The 22,981-nt window shown below is 43.8% G+C and overlaps 1 protein-coding gene across 2 annotated transcripts in view; it reads right to left on the bottom strand.

Annotated features, from left to right (window-relative positions):
• Positions 1-248: 248 nt before the first annotated feature.
• The window catches only part of POLR3A (RNA polymerase III subunit A), a 54,719-nt gene continuing 31,986 nt past the window's right edge, over positions 249-22,981 (bottom strand). For both annotated transcript variants that reach the window (XM_079976984.1, XM_079976983.1), the window contains 10 exons: positions 19,460-19,546; positions 18,901-18,983; positions 14,738-14,908; positions 12,907-13,000; positions 12,701-12,793; positions 9,229-9,393; positions 5,638-5,802; positions 3,682-3,813; positions 2,684-2,816; positions 249-2,360 (listed from right to left, as the gene is read on the bottom strand). In XM_079976984.1, the coding sequence (XP_079833110.1) occupies positions 2,212-2,360; positions 2,684-2,816; positions 3,682-3,813; positions 5,638-5,802; positions 9,229-9,393; positions 12,701-12,793; positions 12,907-13,000; positions 14,738-14,908; positions 18,901-18,983; positions 19,460-19,546 (1,272 nt within the window). In that variant the 3' untranslated portion in view covers positions 249-2,211. The remainder of the gene's footprint in view (positions 2,361-2,683; positions 2,817-3,681; positions 3,814-5,637; positions 5,803-9,228; positions 9,394-12,700; positions 12,794-12,906; positions 13,001-14,737; positions 14,909-18,900; positions 18,984-19,459; positions 19,547-22,981) is intronic.

Genomic DNA, 22,981 nt, shown 5'->3' on the forward strand with positions numbered 1-22,981 from the left:
TGTTACTGAGACAAGGAAGTCATTACTTAAAGTCGCCACAATCATATAATGTTCATGTGTGGATCAGCCCTTAGATTACTGGAAAGGATTCATCTTTCTGCATGATCTAGCGAGTTACATAAATGCAACAAAATGGTCTCAGGGTACCCTAGGTATGCATGAATGTTCAAATAGTTATGCTTTGTTAAGAATATTTACAGCAGTTTTAGGTAGAGAATTCCATCAGTAAATGACCCTGAACGCACACCTTGAAAAATTATCTTTATTCACATCTACAGTACAGTATAAGAAAGCAACATTTTCCCATGCTACATGAAACTGTTCACATTTTGGAAGGGAACTTCCTTTTGGAAGCTTCTGGATTCTGAGTACCAACTTGTCTTGTATAACATTATTCACAAAACTGGGGATAGTGATCTGACATTCAGACCCGCTACTGGCTCAAAGAAGAGTTTGCAAACTGCCATACAAAGCACAAACTGCAATCACACAGTGGTCTTTGTTGCCCCATAGCCTCCCAAATACAGAGTAGTTTGTAGTGAATTTAGGGGGGGGGGGAATCATCTCGTTAGTACTCCAGCTTCATACCTTTTAGTCCATGGTGCTATTAACAGCTCAGCTCAGTTTTTATATGAGTTGCTACACTCAATTCCCTCTAGTGGTAGGAGAGATTTGGTAGTTCACGTTTAGATCTGGATCATCTTCTGGACTGGCTTCTACTCCAGTCTGCCTTTATCTGGAAGGCTCTGAAGTACTGTCTCCATCACAGTCTTCACCTTCAAAAAGGCATCCAGAAAATAAGCAAATGAGTGGTCATGAATGCTATTCTGGCTGCATTACCAATTTTGTTTATTTTATTTTATTATCACTATTTTTTCGTATTATCTTTCTTTGTATTCAGAATTTCAGAGTTTCTTTATGCCTAGCAAAAAAAGAATCATGCAATTTGCTGTACATTATCATTTTTCTTTAACAAAAAAGCAAACAAACCAGAAGATGACCTTAATTCCTATGTTGGGGGTAATACTAACAAGCACATACAAATATAACTGTGAATCAGTTAAACATTTGCTCTGATAAACAATGTACGGTAGTTTAGGACCAACGTGAAACGCATGAATCAATATGAACCAAAAAGGGATAATTTAAACAATAAGGGGGGGGGGAGAGGGGCATTGCCTTCATTTCCTCATCTAGTTTTCCCCATCATGTTACTTGCTATAAAAGTATTGAAGGGTTCCAAGTACCTTCATTTACTGAAAAACTTTACTCACAAACTCTTCAACATTCAGCAATATGAAAAGTGACAGATATTACAAAAGTGAGTTTTGCAGCTTTCTTACCTACAGAATGCAATTGCTCTGGGGAGTAAACCCAAGAAATGTCTACTAGAATGAAAGGGGGGGTGTCCATCAGCCCTCACTTGCACAATTCCCAGTCATTCCCATTAGCTCATCATTAGCATAACACTACTGTGTATTAATTAGGCTGGAGAAATAGTCAGTGTATCAGTGCCTGAACTTTAGCAGGTAAGATCATTCTCTGAATCTCCTAATAAATAAAATCAGTGTGGGCCATGATCCCAATGCTAAACCCCAATAGCTCCTCCCCATTCAATTCACTACCATTTAGAGCCAATTTTGATTCCCACCCCTCTGTCTTCCTCTCTCTTTCTGTAGTTACTCTGTGGTGGAATCTACATGGAATGGAGTTGTGTGAAATGGCCCCAAAATATAAATAATTTCTCGGGCCACTTGGGAAGCAAACTTTAACAGAAAAGGATATGCACTACATATGACAGCAAACGCAACCTATTTGACATCAACCCAACTGGAAATTACTTTGGACACTCTGACAGATGTTTATCACAGCTGGTAGAAGCAGCAGAAATCTTTCCTATTACTATAGCTAATGCTTCTGACAGAAATCCAGGCAAAAACGTTAAGCGTCTTCCCTTTCATAGGGATTTGGTGTCCCACAATCCATGTTACAGGTTTTTGATGTAGCCGGGAAAATTATTGCTTTTAAAAACCAAACGCCGTCAGCTGAAGTTCACTGCGGATTAAGTACACAAAAGATAAACGCCTGCAGCAGTGGTGGATCAGTTGCGCACATCATGATCTCTCACTTATCCAGCCTCCAAACCCTACTTAGAGAGGCATGCAGCTCCAGTTTAAAATATGCCATCTGCTTGCTGCTGCTCTCCAGCTGCTACGTAGTAAGGGAAATATGGAAATCGGGGTTGTCGAAAATTAAAGGCCTTCTCGGGGGGTCTGCTTCCTTGTCAGCTTTATGCAGCAGCTTGAAAAGTCCAGTTCCAATGTTCATTGGGATACCCATAATGATGCACTCAGAAACGCCTAGAGAAGATCAAGAAAAAACGATTAAAGCCTCATATTTCCCATGCAATGTGCATCATGGACTTAAAGAAGCAAAGGTTGTTTAAGAGATTAGCTACAGTAATATTACATATTACAATCGTGAAGACTGATCTAAAGCAATTATTACCTGCAAACCAACTTCACTACGTCAAGGCCATGGTGAAAAAAGGAGTAGGACGAGAGATCATTCCCTACTATGGGGCAACAGCAAAAAAAGGCCATGCTCCACTTCCCCCATTTTCAGCCAGGATACATTTAGAGAGCTGTGCTTAGTGGCAAGATTCATCACCCAAGACACTTACCACACACTGAATCCTTCTGCCCAAAATATGCAGCGTCGAAGAGGTGATCTGCCGTCTTCTCAAACGAAGCAAGCATCAATACACTCTCCTTCATTTTTGCCAGGCCAAACCGAGTAATCCCCAGAACCTCACCCTAGTCCAAGAAAAGGAAGACAGCAGAACCTTATAAGTTAATTCATGCTCAACGAAGGCTTTGACTCTGTACAAAGAAGGCAAATCTATATGGTGGATGAAGTGGCATTTCTTGTCCTGGGCAAGTGTACACTGATAGCTATATGGATGCAGCACGGTTTGTCCAGCACGGTTGTTAATAAAAGAGATTTGGAACAATTGTCTTGCCCGCTTCCTCTCAAATACAACATATACATATATAACATATTTTTATATATACAACAGCCTAAGACCTGCTATGATTAGTTTCTTATTGTTCTATTATATTAGGCCACTGATTCTTCAGTGCCAACTTCCCTTTCCCAGGCTGGTGGCCAATCAGGTGTGGGGAAGTGTCAATGTCTCTTGCAATTGCTGGCAGCAGAGGCTGATCTCTCCCAGTCAACAAAGCAAGTGGAAAGAGTATGGCTGAGTGGCAGCTGACAGACCAGCCTGCTCACTCTGCCCACACTGCTCACTCTTGTGGCGATGGGCAGAGAGGAAGAAAACTGCGTACGCCAGTGGGGCGAGGGGGAAAAATATGTGTGGAGATTCCTGGAAGGCCACATCCGAATGATTCACATATTCCTGATTACTTGGACCAAAAGAAAAACAGCCACCCTAAACCTTAATTTGGGCTTAGAAGATATACTGTACAGTACAGTAAACAGATGCCCATCATGAGGCTCTTTGCTACGCAGGTGCCTAAGAAGGGATAAACCATGTGGATATCGCAGCAAGCAACACTCGTATAGGTGTTTCCCTGGTATTTTCTTCATTTACATTTATTTGAGGGAAGGAGGGCCAAGTGCATTGGTGGCAAAACAATGAAAAGGAATAAAACAAACCTTGTATGTCATCAGGTCAGACAGCAGCATCACATGCCTCCGGTCAATGCTCATACCATGGTTTACCATAGTGTACTGAATCTCATTGATGATGGTGGTCCGGGCAGCCTCAATGCCCAAGGTTTTCTCGACCTAGTGGATTCAATTAGTGGTTTAGGGAAGCGGCAAAACATTGATTCCGCTGGCACATAAGCACTGTGATTTTCCAAAGCAACTCCTTCCCCAAAACTACAATCATTCCCACATACAGTGGTGCCAAGCAAGACGAATGCCTCGCAAGACGGAAAACTCGCTAGACGAAAGAGTTTTCCGTTTTGGAGGTGCTTTGCAAAACGAATTTCCTATGGGCTTGCTTCGCAAGACGAAAATGTCTTGCGAGTTCCTGCGGGTTTCCCCCCCCCTTTTTCTAAGCTGCTAAGCCGCTTATCCGCTAAGCCGCTAAAAGCCGCTAAAAGCCACTAAACCGCTAATAGCGCTAATCCGCTAAGCCGTCAATGGGCTTGCTTCGCAAGACGAAAAAACCGCTAGATGAAGAGACTCGCAGAACGGATTCTTTTCGTCTTGCGAGGCACCACTGTATTTTGGCTTAAAAATTGCCCTGGCTTGCACCCGAGCTTGCCCCTGCCTCCTTACAGGCAGTAGCTTCCAGTGGTAGCATTTTTCTTCATTATCACACATGTAGGATGCCTATAGAATGCTGGTTTCGACCTATAAAGCCTTAAATGGCTCCGGACTGCAATACCTCAAGGACTGCCTCTTTCCATATGAACCTACCTGGACCCTGACATCATCTTCAGAGGCCCTTCTTCATGCGCCTCCTCCTTGAGAGGTCTGGAGGGCGGCAACACAAGAACGGGCCTTCTCTGTAGTGGCTCCCTGTCTGTGGGATGCTCTCCCCAGGGAAGTTCGCTTTGCGCCTTCATTACAGTGCCAAGGCAAAAATGTTCCTTTTTAACCAGGCCTTTGGTTGATCTGATTGACAGCCTATGCCCTTTTAAAATGTGTTTTTTTTTGGGGGGGGAGCTATTGGGTTATTGCTTTTATTTTTATTATGTATTTTGTGGTTTTATATTTGTGAACAACCCTGGGTATAGGAAGTACAGTGGTGCCTCACAAGACGAAATTAATCCGTTCCGTGAGGCTCTTCGTATAGCGGTTTTTTCGTCTTGCGAAGCAAGCCCACTGACAGCTTAGTGGATTAGCGCTATTAGCGGTTCAGCGGATCAGCTGATAAGCGGCTTAGCGGCTTAGGAAAAGGGGGAAAAAGGGGGGGAAACCCGCAGGAACTCGCAAGACGTTTTCGTCTTGCGAAGCAAGCCCATAGGGAAATTCGTTTTGCGAAGCGCCTCCAAAACGGAAAACCCTTTCGTCTAGCGGGTTTTCCGTCTTGCGAGGCGTTCGTCTTGCGGGGCACCACTGTATATAAATTCAATAAATAATAATAATAATGCTTTCTGAGTGTTCGGAGTGTTTCACTATATTACCTTGCTGCAATCTGTATTAACTCCATATTGTAGATTGGGGGTGGGGGGAAAGAAGTTAGTCTTGAGAGAACATGGCTTGCCTTAGACCACCTAGGACAGGAGTCAGCAAACTTTTTCAGCAGGGGGCCAGTCCACTGTCCCTCAGACCTTGTGGGGGGGGGGCAGAATAATTTTTTTTTTTGGGGGGGGGAATGAACGAATTCCTATGCCCCACAAATAACCCAGAGATGCATTTTAAATAAAATGACACATTCTACTCATGTAAAAACATGCTGATTCCCGGACTGTCCGCAGGCTGGATTTAGAAGGTGATTGGGCCGAATCCAGACCCCAGGCCTTAGTTTGCCTCCCCATGACCTAGGAAATTCATGGAAAAGGTGACATTTGAAGCAAGAACTTCCACAGGCTCCATCACTCAACCACTATGCCACACACTGCCAGCTCGTATCGCCAATGCCCTCTTGATGGCTACCTCGTAAGTGTTGTTCGAAGTAGTCCTTGTTCCTTTGACTCCATGCGTGGCCATGACAGCTCGCAGGTTGTCACCTTCCACCAGCAGCTTGTACTTCTCCTTCCCACTCTGCTCATCGATATGAATGACAGCGCGAGACACTTCCGGGATACCCTGCACAACCACCTTTATGTAGGAAAGGAAATCAAATAAAGTGTCTAGAAGACAGATACCCTTGCAAAAATATATCATTTGTCCGATAACAAATGTTGGAAATGTAAAGAAACAGAAGGTACATTCTTTCACCTTTGGTGGACATGCCCAAGGATTAAGGCTTTCTGAGAGATGATATATAATGAACTAAAAAAGGTACTCAAGTACACTTTCCCTAAGAAACCAGAGGCCTTTCTCCTGGGCATAGTCGGCCAATTGGTGTTAAAGAAGGATAGAACTTTTTTATGTACGCAACAGCAGCAGCAAGAATACTCAACGCAAAGCATTGGAAGACACAAGACCTACCCACTCTGGAAGAATGGCAGATGCAAGTAATAGAATATATGGAGATGGTGGAAATGACTGGCAGAATCCGAGACCAGGGAGAAGAGTCGGTGGAAGAAGATTGGAAGAAATTTAAAATTTACTTACAGAAATATTGTAAAATTTTTGAATGTTAATGGCATTGAAATGAACTGAAGGGGTTCTAGCAATGAGGTTAAAAATAAGATTGGATGGATAATTAGACAAATAAATTGGATATGAATTTGCTGAATTAATTTTCAACAGGGATACAAAAAAGGGAGATGTGAGGAAGTCAAGAAAATAAGTGAATCAAAGATGAGAAGTAAAAAGAGGGATTTTTGTGTTTTTTTTCTTCTTTTTTCTTAAAATGTGTTTTTTCTTTTCTTTTTTGAAACTATTTTCTCTTTTTTCTTATGTATTTTATAATTTTGTATTTTTGTGTACGCGTTTTTGTTTTTTCTCATGTTTGTTGTCTTTTCTAAAACTTAATAAAAAATATTTATAAAAAAAAAAATAGAAGACAGATACCCTGATAAATGCTTCTTGCTATAGACCAGATATCGCAATCAAAACCCCACTCCTTGCCCTCCTTGCTCTTTCCTACAGTGACTGTTTAATATTGCCTAAACTGGAAGTGACACACCTGTAGCCCTCCAGATGCAGGTGACTCCCAGCTCCCATCCGTCCCAAGCCTGCATAGCCTAATGGTCAGAGATAATGGGAACAGAAATCAAGCAACATTGGGATGACTACAGGTTAGCCTCCACCCCTGCTCTTCATATTTGCTTGGGAGTTCCACGGATGTGTGTTGTGACTGGGAAGGAAAGCAGTCAGAACACTCGAAGGCAAGGAGTCCACATAACTAGGGCTCACAATCTGCAACATAAAAACAGAATTCCTACAAAGCATGGTCTTCAGGGACTTCTGTACTTCGAGCCTTTTCACTTGGCGGGTGCATTTTTGCAACCCGAAGAATATGCATCCGGCACAGATCAGTCTACTTCAATTAGGCACTCAACTGATTTTGTTACGTAGTTATTTGATTTCTTTATTGGAAAGGGAAGGAAATAGTTTGGCTTTGGTAGGGATCTGGCTGTTTTTGAAAGGCCAAGCTGTTTTCAATGCAATTGCAACCAAACAGAATCAGTTTCTTCAAACACCTCCTCCCACTGGTTTCTTCCTCTTCCCCCGGTTCCTGCATGCCACTCTCTGCTCTTCATTATTTCCTTGGCTCCTCTGCATCCTCTTCAAGGGTGGCCCCTTCTCCTGTACACCCTCTTTCTCTCCTTACCCCATTCCTCCAGCTCCTGTCAGGTTCCCTTTCCTTCAGCAAACCTCAGCCTGTCATGTTCCCTTTCCTTCAGCAAACCTCAGCCCTGAGCTCTCTTTCCCTAAGATTCCATCTATTGCTCAGCTTCTTTGTGACATCATTCTTCTTTGTGACATCATTACTACTCAGCCAATGGACACCAAAGGCTTCACTGATTTGACAAAATAGTGAGTGTGCTCACTGTAATTAAGAGAAGCCACCACTTATCACTCCTTTAAGCAAATTTGTGAAGTTATCCTTAAGAGGAACTTCCCAAAGAGCTTCAGTAAAACTAACTCAGTACCCTGAAGGTTTAGCACCTAATTTATTGCACTGAAAGGGAGAAACGAGCTAAGAGGAAGGCACGTTTGGCAAATCCTCACCGTGATCAACTCCCGCCCAGAAACCTATGTCCCCACTATGAAAGGCTGTGTGGATCCAGAACTGACCTCCACAGTAACTTACGGGCTCACTGTTAATACCGTGTTCATGGAAGACAACCTTACTCGGCCATGAGTGATCGCCAAAGAATTACACTGTGATCTCCAGTATTATTTTTTGAATGACTGAAGGCATTTTATTGTACTTTACTGTGTATATATATATATTATATTATAATGCAGGTCATGGCTTAGGGAGCCTTTGGGCTGAAAAATGGTATGTAATAAAATCTGATCTCTCTACATATACATACAAACACACACAAAATATAGATCATGATATAAAATAGGCTCATCCAACAGCAAGAGGGCAATACCCAGATCAGCTTCTGTTAAATATGCACAACTTTATAAAGGTACAAGATGCCCAATATGAAGGAGCATGAAACAAGATTTGGAGTAACCCATAGGCTTTATTTCTAAGCATGGAGGACTGGTTGGAAAAAGTATGGATCCTGTTGGGCCGGAGCCTCTCCGAGATTTGGGGTCTAACATTAAGGACTATCAAAAAGGCCGGCAGAGAGGAACTGAAAGAGATTTAAGAGCCTCAGACGTGAGATCTCCAGGCTAAACAGTACATTAGACTGATGAACATTTGTTGGGGACTGAAACCGGGAAAAGGGTGGGTGGGGTCTGGGAATCCAAAGGGTACATAACTTTAACTTGCTTTGCTTTTATCTTTTGTTTTATTATCTGCATGGAAATTGGGAAAGCTGTGGAAGGGAAATATTGGTTGACTTTAGGAAAATGTTTAAGAATGAGGAACGATGTATAAGTATTTATGTTTAAGATTGGACAAGTTAAAATCGGTTCTCAAAATGAAATTAAATGAAAATAAGGTTTGTAAAAATAATTTGAGAAAATGGAAGAGGAGGAAAAATAAAATAACAACATGTTAAAATAAATTATCGAGCTAAAGTTGAGAAATAAGTATAAGGATTTGCTGAGTTAACAATTTAAATTGGAATACAAGAAGGGGAGGTGTGAGGAGGTCTGAGAAACAAGTTAAATGAAAATAAGTAATTGAAATTTTATGTGTTTTTTAAGGTTTTTTTTTAAGTTTTGGATTTTTGTATTTTTGTTATTGTTTCTATGTCTTTTTTTGTTCTCTTTTGAAAAGTTAATAAATATTCATTAAAAAAAAAATACAAGATGCCCAATATGTTTTCAAATTACAAAAGCTTCTTCAGGGGAAAAACGGAAGAAGTAAGAAATGAAACGGGGGTATTCTTAGCAGTGGTTTTCAAGAATTCTCACACTAATGCAGTGAATCCTTTGAATGCTGTGATCTGAGCACATACATTTGTTGTCGAGCATCATACACGGAAGGTGGAAAGTCCTTACTTTTGGTAGCTCTTCTTTCAGAGACTGCAAGACATAGTACATTGAACTCTTGCTGTTCTCTCGGGGAGTAACACAGACAACGGCCTCACCGTGAACAGCTACATCCCCAGGCTTCACTCTCAGCTTCGAGACACAAATAGAATACCGCACAGTCTCCGCATTAACCTGTGTCACAAATGTCACTTTGTTATTTGCATAATTATTTCGACACTGGGCGCAGTTCCGCAGGCATGCAATTTGTTACACGGTGTCCAAAACACTAGTCTGGCAAAAGCTCTGCAAGCGATTATTTGACGGCCTTCGCAAGATGCTATTCTATTCGGCCAGGCGATATTCGCTACTACCCAGGAGCCCCAAAAATATTCAGTTCTGAAATATGTGAATGTCCATTTCAGCCTCGTGCTACAGAAGCCCGAGGGAGGCTTTGGGCAGCACAACTGAGCCATACACCCTCTTCTTACATTTTCAATGTAATGTTGGAAGTAATGACTCCCAGGTACGCCCCCCCATGCTCCTCAAGTTGGGTGCATGAATTACAGTCATTCTACATATTGCACAGATGTGCAACTTCAGACTGCAACTGGTTGTGCTGAGTGCCATTTCAATTGACCTCGTACAGATAAAAAGGATGTACTGAACTAAGAGAGGATTGCTCTAAACCTTTCTTCCTTATATGCTAATGTATTGTAAGAGAGGTCATTTGACTACTCGCTCACATGAAAGTGGTACCTACAGCTGAAGAGGTAGAGGCTGTTTTACCACTGCAGGACTTTCCCAACTCATTCTGTGCCATGTGTAGCTTCAGCCTCAAACAGGGAAATTAACAGGAGGTCAGAACTCTCTAATTTCATCTGGCTAACACTGGTGATTGATTTGATTGATTGTATTTCTAGGCCACTTTTCATTCAAATGAATCTCAAAGCGGCTAACAAGCAATAAATAATCATAACATAATAAAACATAATAGCACATTGTGAATACAGCATACATCACATAAAATAATTAACAAATTATCAATAAAACAGTTGCAATCTATAAAAAACTAAACAAAACAGCAACTAAAAAAAATAAGCTAAACCTCACAATTATGGCAAGTCATATGAATAACAAATCAACACAGCATTTAGAATCTATAAAACAATATTAAAAACATTAACAAAATAGCAATTAAAATATAAGCTAAGCACTAAGTTCACTCACACAATCTCTGCACCCCCATGACTCATAACCTTTCACTCTGTTCAGTTCATTAGAATGCACACATGCAGATCATGCCTATTGTTAAGCCAGCTCAGTCAGATGCTGTGCTGGCTGGGGTCCTCGAGTAGCGGGCGATGGTGGAGATGGTGGGGCTCTCAGGCCTACCACCAGTGGTAAGGTGGAGGTTGTCTCCGGGTAGCCTGCCTAGGCACTGTTGAGGAGGAACTTGCCCACATTGCTTTCAATGATCAGGAGGTCCATTCCCACTTGAGGAAGTAAAAGACAAGCCTGTCCCTCTGAAGCAGTGAGTGGCAACTGCATTTGGCACGGTAGATGCAAATAGAGGAGGTAAAGGTAAAGGGACCCCTGACCATTAGGTCCAGTCGTGGCCGACTCTGGGGTTGCGGTGCTCATCTCGCTTTATTGGCCGAGGGAGCCAATATGTGGCGAACCAGAGCAGCGCAGACACACCGTTTACCTTCCCGCCGGAGTGGTACCTATTTATCTACTTGCACTTTGACGTGCGTTTGAACTGCTAGGTTGGCAGGAGCAGGGACTGAGCAACGGGAGCTCACCCCGTCATGGGGATTCAAACCGCCAACCTTCTGATCGGCAAATCCTAGGCTCTGTGGTTTAACCCACAGTGCCACCTGCGTCCCTCCCTGCTCTGCCATGGAACTCACTGGACCATCTCTGGCTAGCCACTGCCTCGTAACCTAACCACCATGATTTGCAGCTACTCACTGCCCGTTGCCATGTTTGGATGAACAAGAGAAGCGTAGTGGCAAGAGCAACGCAACGCTGTTGAAGAGAGATTACTTAGGGCCATATGGGCTCAGGGATTACAGCGGTGGATGAACTGCGGGGCCCTCAAGAGAGCAGAAACTGATGCATTATTCGGGTCTGAGACAATATTAGTGTTACACGCCCTAAAGAGATCAGTGCAAATCACTCCAGGAATTGCCTCCTCTGAATTTCATCAGAAATTTATTGTCTGCGCAGCAGCTGCAAGCCACGTTCGATGAGCCAGCTTACATGGTCAGAGTAATTACATGGTGCAGATTATTGTTAAGATGCACCGCTTTGGACCACAGGTGTAAATGACATTTGGATGCTTCTGCATATGAGAAACAACAACCAGGCATTTGGGGGTTACAAATCTTGGTGCAGCTAGGGATGGAGGAAAATTTCATTTAGTCTGGATTTTCAAACAAGCTGACCTAATTCACACCTCCAGACTAACACGCAAATCGGAGTGCAATTATCCTTTGGATTTTGCATTTTTCCAAATTTTGCAATGCAGTTCTCATCTCAAAAGAAAAGGCATACCAACATACAGATTTCTATTTTTTTATCCTGAAATATGCATGTTGATATAAACTACATATATACATATTCTGTGTAGATATTCAAATATGAATTTAGATACTACAGTCGTACCTTGGAAATCCCAGAACGTACCCAGAACAGAATCTGTTCTGGAAGTCCGTTTGACTTCCAAAACGTTTGGAAACCAAAGCGCGGCTTCTGATTGGTTGCAGGAAGCTCCTGCAGCCAATCAGAAGCCGCGAAAGCCACGTCGGACGTTCAGCTTCCAAAAATAGTTCACGAACCGGAACAGTCACTTGCGGGTTTGCGGCATTCAGGAGCCAAAACTTTCGACTTGCAAGGCATTTGGGATCCAAGGTATGACTGTACTGTTCATGGGCTTTTTTTAAAAAAAATAATAATATGCAGATTAACATGGAAAGGAATCAGAAGAGAGTTAGGGTTTTGTAGCTCTGTGGGAGAGCATCTGTTTTGCCAAAGGCTCCAGGTTCAATCCAAAGCATCTCCAAATAGGGCTTTGATGTATCCAGTCTGAAACTATGAGGAGCTGCTGCCAATCGATGTAGACCTTACTGAGTTACATGGACCAATGGTCAAAGTCTCTATAAGGTAGCTCCCTATGTTCCTATGAATAAATGTGTGTGAAACTGACGCAGGCTGTAAATAGAAAGACAGCTAGACTGATCCATCTGCTCCCTGCTCACTTCAAATCTGGTTGGGGGAAACTAGCAGAGAACATTAATTCTCTTTGAAAATGTGCATAGATGCATGCTGCAGAAGCAATTAACATATTGAAGGTACTACAGAGCAATAACTAGAATAAATTAAAGCACTACAGAAAAAGCCATGCTAATTTTCACTGTGGTATCTGCCCTGCCTGAAGGCACCCCTGTGGCAAATCAGTTTCTCGAACACAGTATCAGTGGGAGGGGGACATACTCACTTCCAGCCTCAGCAGCCTAATCCGCTCTAACGAAAGCTTGACGAGAATGAAACAGTCGTCAGGAAGGAAAACCTCTTCAATGTACTCTGAAATCTGAAAGTAGAAAAGAGAAATTCAACCATGCTCATTTGTTTAATAAGCATCACAGCAGTGCAGAACCATAATGGGAAATATTGTATATTAAGCAACAATAAGGCACCGTCTACCTCGCCCAGGAGTGTCTTCTCTATTCTTCCTTTAACCAAACGGGCAAAGTCTGGATCATCGTCCGTGTCAAGGTGGGCTGTGATAATTGGCGTACTATAGATAAGTAGCAAAAGCATATCGTTGTGAAAAGCTTACTGGTTTATTACCTTTCCATACCATGAACATTACTAATAATTCTATTTTATATATCGAGAACTAAACATTGTACAAAACAACTTATGATGCCCGTACGTTTAAAATCTAAAAAAAATCCATAAACCGCATCTCTGCAGTTATCTGCTGTGGTATTAACTCACTCTGCTGAAATTTGTTGCTTTTCGGTAAGAAGAATCCCAAACCAATTATTTCAAAGATACTGAATCTTGCTCATAGCTTGGAAGACGTCGCACAACACTTTTGTGTGAATGGAGGTTCCTCTTGTGAGCCCTGACCTTGTTCACACAGTATCTTGACTTCGTTAATCAAGAGTCTACTAATTATAGTGCAATCAGCTACTAAATTGACCCCCTTTTATCTTGCTGCTTTAGGTCGAGGTAGCAAATGGCAAGTACCATATTTTTTGCCCCATAGGATGCACCGGCCCATAAGGCGCACCTAGTTTTTTTGGGGGGAAATACAGGGGGGGGGGAATTATTTCCCTCCCAGGCGCGGGGCTGGGGTGGGGGAAGCCCGAGTTTCCCTGGACCCCAGCCCCCAGAAAAGGCGGGCTCCCACGGCTTGCGGAGAGCTGCGCAAAGCTTGAAGCCTGGGCGCACTGAGCTCAGCACGCCCAGGCTTCTGCATGCAGGCAACTCTCCGCAAGCCGTGGGAGCCCAGCGCCGGCCTCCCACGGCTTGCGGAGAGCTGCGCAAAGCCTGGAGAGTCCGAGAGCGATGGCGAAGTTGCATGCAGCTTCGCCATCGCTGCCGGAGCTTCCCCCGACCTCAGCCCCCAAAACGGGTCTGAGAGCAATGGCAAAGTTGCGTGCAGCTTCGCCATCGCTGTCGGAGCTTGCGGGTCTGGGGAAGCCCAAGCTTCCCCCGACCCCAGCCCCCAGAACGGGTCCCAGAGCCATGGCGAAGTTGCACGCAGCTTCGCCATCGCTGTTGGAGCTTGCGGGGCTGGGGGTGAGGGAAGCCCGAGCTTCCCCCGACCCCAGCCCCCAGAACAGGTCCCAGAGCGATGGCAAGGTTGTGCGCAACCTCGCCATCACTCCTGGAGCTTGCTGGGCTGGGGGGGTAGCTTCCTGAAGCCTGCATTCGCCCCATAGGACGCACACAAATTTCCCCTTCATTTTTGGAGGGGAAAAAGTGCGTCCTATAGGACAAAAAATACGGTACTATAGGGCAAAAAATAGGACAAAAAATACGGTCCTATAGGGCAAAAAATATGGTACACTGTAACTTTTTAGGTTCAGTTATTTTTGTGCTTTGATCAACAGGTAGGCCTAACAAATAACTCTCTACCTTTAAAAAAAAAAGGTCTCATTTTGATGGATCAAGAGAGCAATACATTGAACCCCTATAAATGAGAGCATTTAGCAGCCATCCAAGATAAGGGATATCATCCTGCAGCTTATTCCCCCCCCCCCCAGTAGGCAACTTGCAAGCAGAAGTTGAGTTACTAAACTTGTTTCCTTTTCAGAAGACATTACAACAAATGTTTGTGTCATAGGCAAGAATTACTGGATAGATCAAATGTTGTAGTTATCCTGCTCCTGTCAGTTTCTGTTTATTATAGTGCCCAGATTCTGACTCCAGCTAGCAAGTTGACAGAGAGAGAGACCTCCCCCTGTTATAATTAAATTTGCCATTCAAATATCAAGATGAGAATAAAATCTGGCTTCAGTACCTGATGGCTTTGGAGGCATTGATGATCTCTTTGATTCTCGGCACCCCTAGCGTGATGTTCATTGAGGCAACCCCAGCAAAATGGAAAGTTTTCAGAGTCATCTGTGTGCCAGGCTCTCCGATACTCTGAGCGCACAGAGCTCCCACTGCAGAGCCAGGTTCCATCTGTGCCCTAGGTTATAAAACCAAGAAAACTTTTGTATTTATTAATTTTCACACCTACGAGTCGGCGAGTCGACTCTAGAGAGTTCCTGGCTGAGCTGGCCTCTAAGGACCAAGATCCCCATTCTCTGAACCCAGAAGGTTCAGTGTGGCACTATGGAATCATAAAACCCACTTCTTTAAACCCTGGTGGAAGACAAGAAGCTGTGTTGCAGCCTAGGAGCACAGACAGCTCAAAATCTTTCCGTCACCTTTTTTTGCGTTCTAAGAATTCATCAGGCACTGGCTGCACACTTTCAACTATATATTATATAATGGTCAAACACTCTATTTTAAGAAAGTGAAACACAGGTGATCAGGAGAGCAGTGCATTTAATACACATTTTGTTTTTCTCCCTGATCCTTCAGAATCACAAAGTCCCAAGATCAGCTGCTTGAAACTTTCCCCTCATAAACCTCATGGCATATGCCCCCTACGCTCAGTAGATGGTACCACACTTCTAAAAGATAAAGAAGCTATTGCACTGCGCTGGAAAGAACATTACCAACATCTCCTTAACCGCACCCCCCCCCCGCCCCGTAGCTGCTGAGGCCTTCTCACAAATTCCGCAAAAACAAGTTAGAGATGAGCTTGCAGTATCTCCAGATCTGGGAGAATTGTGTACAGCTATTAACTAAATGGAAAACAACAAAGCCAGCGGACCTGATGGGATACTTGCTGAAGTCTTCAAAGTGGGTGGAATTGAATTTACACAACAACTTCAGAAGCTCATGGAAAAAATCTGGGAGAGAGAAGAGATCCCAGCAGACTTTAGGGATGCCAAAATTATCAACCTCTTTAAAAAAGGTGATAGAATGGATTGCGGAAACTATCAAGGCATCTCTTTATTAGCTGCGACCAGCAAAATTCTTGCAAGGATCTTAGCAAACTGTCTCCTAACAATATCCAAGTCTACCCTTCCTGAATCCCAAAATGGTTTTTGGCCTTCTAGGGGGACAGTGGACATGATTTTCACTGCTCAACAACTTCAAGAAAAATACAGAGAGCAAAACCAACCCCTGTATATGGCATTTTTGGACCTGACAAAGGCCTTTGACAATGTAAATCGTAATGCCCTGTGGACTGTCCTTCTGAAAATTGGCTGCCCAGATAAATCTGTAAACATCCTTCAACTCCTCCAGGAACAATCAGGGTCTGCTATATATAATTACCCTATTTTGAAATGCCTTCAAAGGCAGATAAAATGTTTTTTTACCCTATAATAAAACATATCAACCATTTGACAGCAAATAACAATACGGGGACAGTGAACATAGCATCAAGGCTATGAACCCCATGACATGAAAAAGGTGTCTTATCATATCAATATGAGTTCATTTGGTAGATGAGATTCAATTGGTGCCCTTACCAAGGTCACTGGACCAGCCCCGATCTGAATACCCCAATGAATATTATCAGCACTGTCGTTTTCTTGTGCACAGGCTAAGTGATCTCAGCCAAGGAGGTCAACATCAAACAATTATTTTAAATCCCATTTGTTAACCATCCTCATCTGGCAGGGCAAAGCTAAGGCTCCAAGATGCACAGAGTCACAGCAGCAATATGCTTAGTGAGAGACCTTATGCAACGAAGCAAGTAGAAGATCAGAGGACAGCTGTCACCCTTAGTTAAATCCCAGCGAAACAATCCTACGGCATATTATGGACCTTCTCTACATAAAGCAAATCAACTCACAGAGCAGTAACAGCCTCAAGACTAGTACTGTCTTCTTCCAGTATAAAAAAAAGCCTCAGCCTTCTCCAAACCAATGTCAAGATTCAGGATAAAGGCAGTTCGGAAACAAAGGTAACTTCCTTTCCACTGATGCCGAGACAGAATATTTAGATTGGGGTGTGTGTGTGTGGAATCAACCCACCCCAAAATATCCGCTCCATGAGGGCTGGGAAGGGAAATTGCTTCTCCCAATAGTCCTGTTTTTTTGGTGATCTTACACACAAGTAAATTCATTCGCAATTCAGTGTTTTATGTGCCCTTTTGCTGCTGGTTTTAGTGCTGCTGTTCTTCATAGAAGTTGCTTTTATGTTGTTATGGGCTAAAAGTTAGCACAGACATTTAAAACAAGCATTATTCTTATACAGTATACCTCCTTTTACAAAACCGAAATGACAGAGAAACCATAGGCCCAACATGCTAAAACTTAATAGTTTGTCTAGTGGGATTTATTATTAGTTAATGCAGCAGCGGTCCATAGTTGGAGAACTTGAGGCCTAGGATAATTTCAGATCTCCTTCCGTTTCGTAATCTGGAGCCTTCCGAGTTTGCTACCACCTGGTGGAAGGCAATCAGCACATCCAAAGGCAAGACTACTTATAGCGTTTCACTGCAATGCAGAGATGGGGAAACTGAGGCCCCCCAAATGTTAATGGACTTCAACTCCCATTAACACTGCCAATGATCAGGGATTATGGGAGCTGCAATTCAGCAGCATCTGGGGCAGGCATCCCCAAACTCGGGCCCTCCAGATGTTTTCGGACTACAACTCCCATCATCCCTAGCTAATATGACCAGTGGTCAGGGATGATGGGAATTGTAGTCCCAAAAACATCTGGAGGGCTGAGTTTGGGGGTGCCTGATCTAGAGGGCAGCAGGACCCCCATCTCTGCAATTGTCATGTTTCATAATTACTGTTCAATTCAATGTAATAACATTTGTTTAAATATATACTGTAATAATAATAAATTTGAATGTCATCCAGGAAATGTCCTGCTATATAATACTCTTCGTTTCAGTAGTAGTATTACTGGGAAATCTCAGGTGCTTGCATTTATATTTTTTTCGACTGCAAGAACTAAAACGTGTGCTTCTTACTACTGGAGAAATCATAAGTACAAAAAATCACGGCGGGTGGGTGGGGTGAAGGTGGATTCACCTAACGCAGTGGTTCTCAAACTTTTTTTCTCTGGGATGCATTTTCAGAGGAAAAAAATGCCCAATTTTTTTACTGGTAAGAAATACATTGGGAAACAAAACAAAACAACTCCCAGCAATGCTTGATTTGTAATACAGAACACAACTACTTTACAATATGATCACAGGACATCCGGAAAATAGAAATCATTGTGGCTAGCTACACAAGAACATGAATTATTCCCAAAATATAATACTGATTGTCCTTGAATCTTTCTGCCACACTTACCATCCTGCCCTGCCCATCACCCTTTAAGAACCACTGACCTAATGAGTCGGCTCAGTGCAAGCCATGCGTGAAGGATTCTGCAAAGGGGCTTCCCCCTTCTGCTTTCCCCCCCAAATGGCTCTGGGGGTTGGGAGAAACCCCAGAACAATGTAATTGTGGGTGGGGGGTGGGTAGGAAAGGGATGATCCTTTAGTCTGGGAAGCTGCAATGCTTTTTAGGTTTGGGGAAATACAGTGGTACCTCGGGTTACATACACTTTAGGTTATATATGCTTCAGGTTACATACGCCTCAGGTTACAGACTCTGCTAACCCAGAAATAGTGCTTCAGGTTGAGAACAGAAATCGTGCTCCAGCAGCGCGGCAGCAGCAGGAGGCCCCATTAGTTAATGTGGTGCTTCAGGTTAAGAACAGTTTCAGGTTAAGTACGGACCTCCGGAACGAATTAAGTACTTAACCTGAGGTACCACTGTAGTAAGTATGCAAGGAATTTAACTATGTATCAGGGGAGATGGGCAACTTTACAATCAATCTGAGGGAAGTTGGTCATTGCCATTTTAGCATGAATCATGTAACAATTGCAGATCTATTACTATTTAGCTATATTGACACTGAGACAAACATCTGAGGGAAGAAACTGAACTTTGGCTAAAACTTGCTTCCCGCTTCAGACCTCCTAAGTTCTGCCCGAGAAGCAGGAGAATACTTTCTATCAGTTTCTCACCTACTTATAATCAGATTTGGCTAAATCAGTTCAAATGACATTCACTCCTACCGGGGGGGGGGGGGGGAGAGAATTATCCATACCTCATATACTTCTCTCTACAGGTTTCTAGAAACTTCTCCAGCTGGGTTGGAGTAATCCGGTCCAATTGGTACAAAACATACGGCTGAAGCAATAAAGAGCCAGAACAGTTAGGAATTTAATTCAATAGACAGGGCATGTATTATGCATTCCCCTAGTGCACAATATGAAAACGCAGAGGGAAAAAACCCCCTTCCTTGCAGTAAGCAAGATAGTAAGTTATGGAATATGTTTAGGCCGCAGCTGTTATTCAGTACATATATCCAGAATCATTGGAGGTTAAACTTTAAGGATTAGGTTTTTTTTAATAAAAGCATTGTATTGAGTTTCCGAACCTACCTGCTTCAGAAACAAGTGTAGGACAGGTTGCTGCAGATTATTAGACAAGGTGCAACACTTTGTCCAGCATTATGAAATGACAGTAGGAATGGGCAGTTCTGGCAGAGATACCAGGTATGGGAATTAAGGGTGTATTACACAAGCTTACATGCAAAAAATAGTGCCCCTATCTTCATCTGTTAAAGGGTATGGAATTAGCACACAACCCACAAGCGGCATTACCTCTGTTGTGCCGTTGTCATTAATGCCATACTTGTCCCTGGTTTTCTTGATCTTCTCGGACATAGCTTTGATGAATTTTTTAATTTCCTGCAACAACAGCAAAAAAATAATAATAAAATGCACGTTTTAAGGCTTCTCCGCCTTATATTCTGCAGCCCGGCTACTATGGAGACTCTTAGCTTATAAACATCTGGCAGTATTTTGCATTAGTAAAAAAGCAGTAAAGCATAAAAGTGACTCAAAAATGCATTTCATGCCACAATTGCACACTTCAAGTTGCTTTTGGAAAGCAGTTGAAATAGCTACCTGCCAAGAAGCAATAAAGTGATTACAGATGTTCTCTCTGCTAGAATTTTGGGGACTTTTCTGACTTTATATACATCTCACAAAGCTGAGAGAGGCGGGGAAAGGAGGAAGAGGAGATTCTGGAATATTTCTCTTATGCCAAGATTTCTCTAACATACAGAGACCTGGGAACCTGTATTAACAGAATGCAAAAAGCAGATGCACAAAATTCAGTGGGACTGGCGGGGGGGGGGGGGGGGAGGGGGACACACCAGAAAGGAGCAAGAGATAAGAAGGTGTGTTTGGAGGAGCTTCTCTAACCTGACTGAACCCCAAGATCATCCTTTGAGGCTCTTCTCTCTTTGCCACCTAAGTTCTTGCAAAAGACAGACATTCAACGAAGAAGAAAAAAGCAAGCTTCCCCTGGCTCTTTATCGTTTCAATATACCTTGTCAACAACCAGAAACGTTTCCCATAGAACAAAACGTTGACCTCTGCTACAATGGAGAATTTCCTCAGATTTCAATGTCGGACTCGTAAGTTCACTCAATTACATATTCAAAAAATAGAGGAGTAAGTATAACTGCTGCATCTACTGTAGTTTCAGAAAATGTACTTTGTTATGTACTGAAGTTCTCACCCTGAGCCAGCAGGGGGATACTGTAGATAGTTTTCACTCAGGTCCACGTCAGTTATTTTAGGTGGGAAACCTTGGGTTGTTGTTGCTACAATGTTGACAGCCGGCTGCCTATAAAAGCAGGCCGGCTGAGCTGTTTGCAATCAGTTCTATTCCAGCTTACAAAATAAAGAGCTGCTTTGGAGAAATCGCTGCGTCGTCTGCTATGTCAACCCACAACTTAACACTGGCGACGAAGGTGGGATCGATGGACATCAGAGCACAGCCAGATGCGGCCAGCCTCTGAACTGAGCTGAATCACAGAGCAAAATCACTGAGCAAAATCACTGGCGCGCCTGGACTGGGGAGACTGGCACGAGCGGGTCACCGAATACTTGTTCGTGCAACACATCACCCCTCATGCGGGCACAGGGCGGAGTCCTGCTGAACTGCTCATGGGCCGCCTCCTCAGGTCACCGCTCGACCGGCTGCACCCGGACTTTGCCATGGCCGAACCCCCAGGCTGTGCCAACGCGCCACGGTCATTTATTCCAGGAAACCAGGTCTTTGCCCTTTGCCCTATGTGGGGGACATTCCTTGGGTGCCAGCCACAGTAGTGGGAGTCACTGGACCTCGCTCGTACCAGGTGGTACTCGAAGACGGACGCTTGTGGCGCCGGCACATAGACCAGCTTAGGCGCAGGGTTGGGGACTTGGACACTACCGTGGTGCCCCCAACTGCGCTCGTGGCTCCAGAAGAGACACTTACAGATGGCGAGGCTCCACCTACACCTCCCTCGCAAACTGCCAGCGTGGAGCCGAACCAAGCCACTTCAGAGGGTCTGCCAGACTTACCACAGACTCAGATCACTCCACTTGCGGAGGCTCCACCCACAGCAGCGGACCCAGGGGATTTGGTTTCAACGCCACCTAGGGTCGCACCACAGCCTCAGCAAGAATTGTGTGGCCCCCGGACTTGGCTACCAGTCCCCGGCGGTCTGGCAGAGTTTCCAAACGCCCAACTTATTTAAAAGACTATGTTGTTGGACATGTATCACTGTTGGTCTAAGTATGGGAAATGTAACCGATATGCTTTTGTGCCTAATTGAACATTACGATTGTAACTAACGCCTTATCTCGGTGGGGAGGGGTGTTATGTACTGAAGTTCTCACCCTGGGCCAGCAGGGGGATACTGTAGATAGTTTTCACTCAGGTCCACGTCAGTTATTTTAGGCGGGAAACCCTGGGTTGTTGTTGCTACAATGTTGACAGCCGGCTGCCTATAAAAGCAGGCCGGCTGAGCTGTTTGCAGTCAGTTCTATTCCAGCTTACAAAATAAAGAGCTGCTTTGGAAAAATCGCTGTGTCGTCTGCTATGTCAACCCACAACTTAACACACTTTAAAGTTAGCCTAGCAACAGCGGAGACTTAGAAATTCCCCCCATTGACTGACACGATAAGGCCATCACCACTTGGTTCCCTCAGCAACTGCTGAGAATAGTTTGCAGCTCTTCTATTGGGGTTTCACTCTCTCGTCTGCTTTTTTTTTTTGGTACCTCTGCTATCACCTGTTGTGAAGAAACTACATTTTTGATGAGGTACAGTTTAAATGCAAGAATACTGTGATAATAGGGACGCACACAAAGTATGAAAATTGCAAATGCGCGAAGAGGGGAAAAACACCAGCCATTTACTCTTGGCTAGAGCCAGAAAGGTAAACGTTATATGCGAGTTCAGCTGACAGTCTGCCAAGTGGCAGTTGCTAAGGGGAGGTAACTATGTAAAATGTGAGGTTTCAATTAATCAGTGCACCTCAACCTTTATGCATCAGGCAGGAGCATCCAAAATAAGTCGGTTTATGATTGGTCCCTTTGTGAAAATTCCTTCCTGACAACGGTCCACAGTTATAGGCCAATGAGCATTCAGAATTTCAGTGCAAATACATGGGTTGGAGTGTTCTAGCTGGCGTGGAATGTAGAAGCAGATTCAGCACTCGGGGGGAGAGGACCTGTTGCGTTTTGCCGCCTGAGGCAAAACGGGATGATGGTGTCTCACTGCCAAAGTGCCCCTCACCTGGCTTGTGTGGTGGCACCTGTGAAGCAGCGATGGGCTGCAGTGAGATCTCACGGAGCACACGAGATCTCCTGAGATTTCGGCGACGTTTCGCCAGAAGCCGCTTCTCCACTGGTGGCCGAGGGGGGCACCCCCTCTTTGGATTCTGATGCCCAAGGCAGCTGGTTCAGCCTGCCTCATGGGCGGGCCGGCCCTGTCACACTCTTTGCGGGGTTCAGTTGTGGAAGCTGAGTCAAGAAGTGACTCTGAAGGAGGAAGAGGAAGCCTGGAGACAGAGCCTGAAAGCAATAGCAGCAACATTTGGGGAGGAGGAAGAGTGAGAAGCTCATGTGAGAGCTGAAATCACTGAAGGCAGAAGCTAAGGAGGTCCAAAAGAGAGAAGAAACCTCCAGCAGCAGCCTTCGGGAGGGCTCAAGCCAGCAACTGGCAAATTCCTGACCAGAGAGAAGGCTTCCAGAGAAGTCCTCTGAATAAACTTGTGAGTTAACTGAGGTGGAGATAAGAAGGTAATTGGTTAATGGTTTCATGTAAGGATTAGAACAAGTTCAT

This window comes from Podarcis cretensis, assembly GCF_951804945.1.
Source record: "Podarcis cretensis genome assembly, chromosome: 5".
NCBI classification, from domain to species: domain Eukaryota; kingdom Metazoa; phylum Chordata; class Lepidosauria; order Squamata; family Lacertidae; genus Podarcis; species Podarcis cretensis.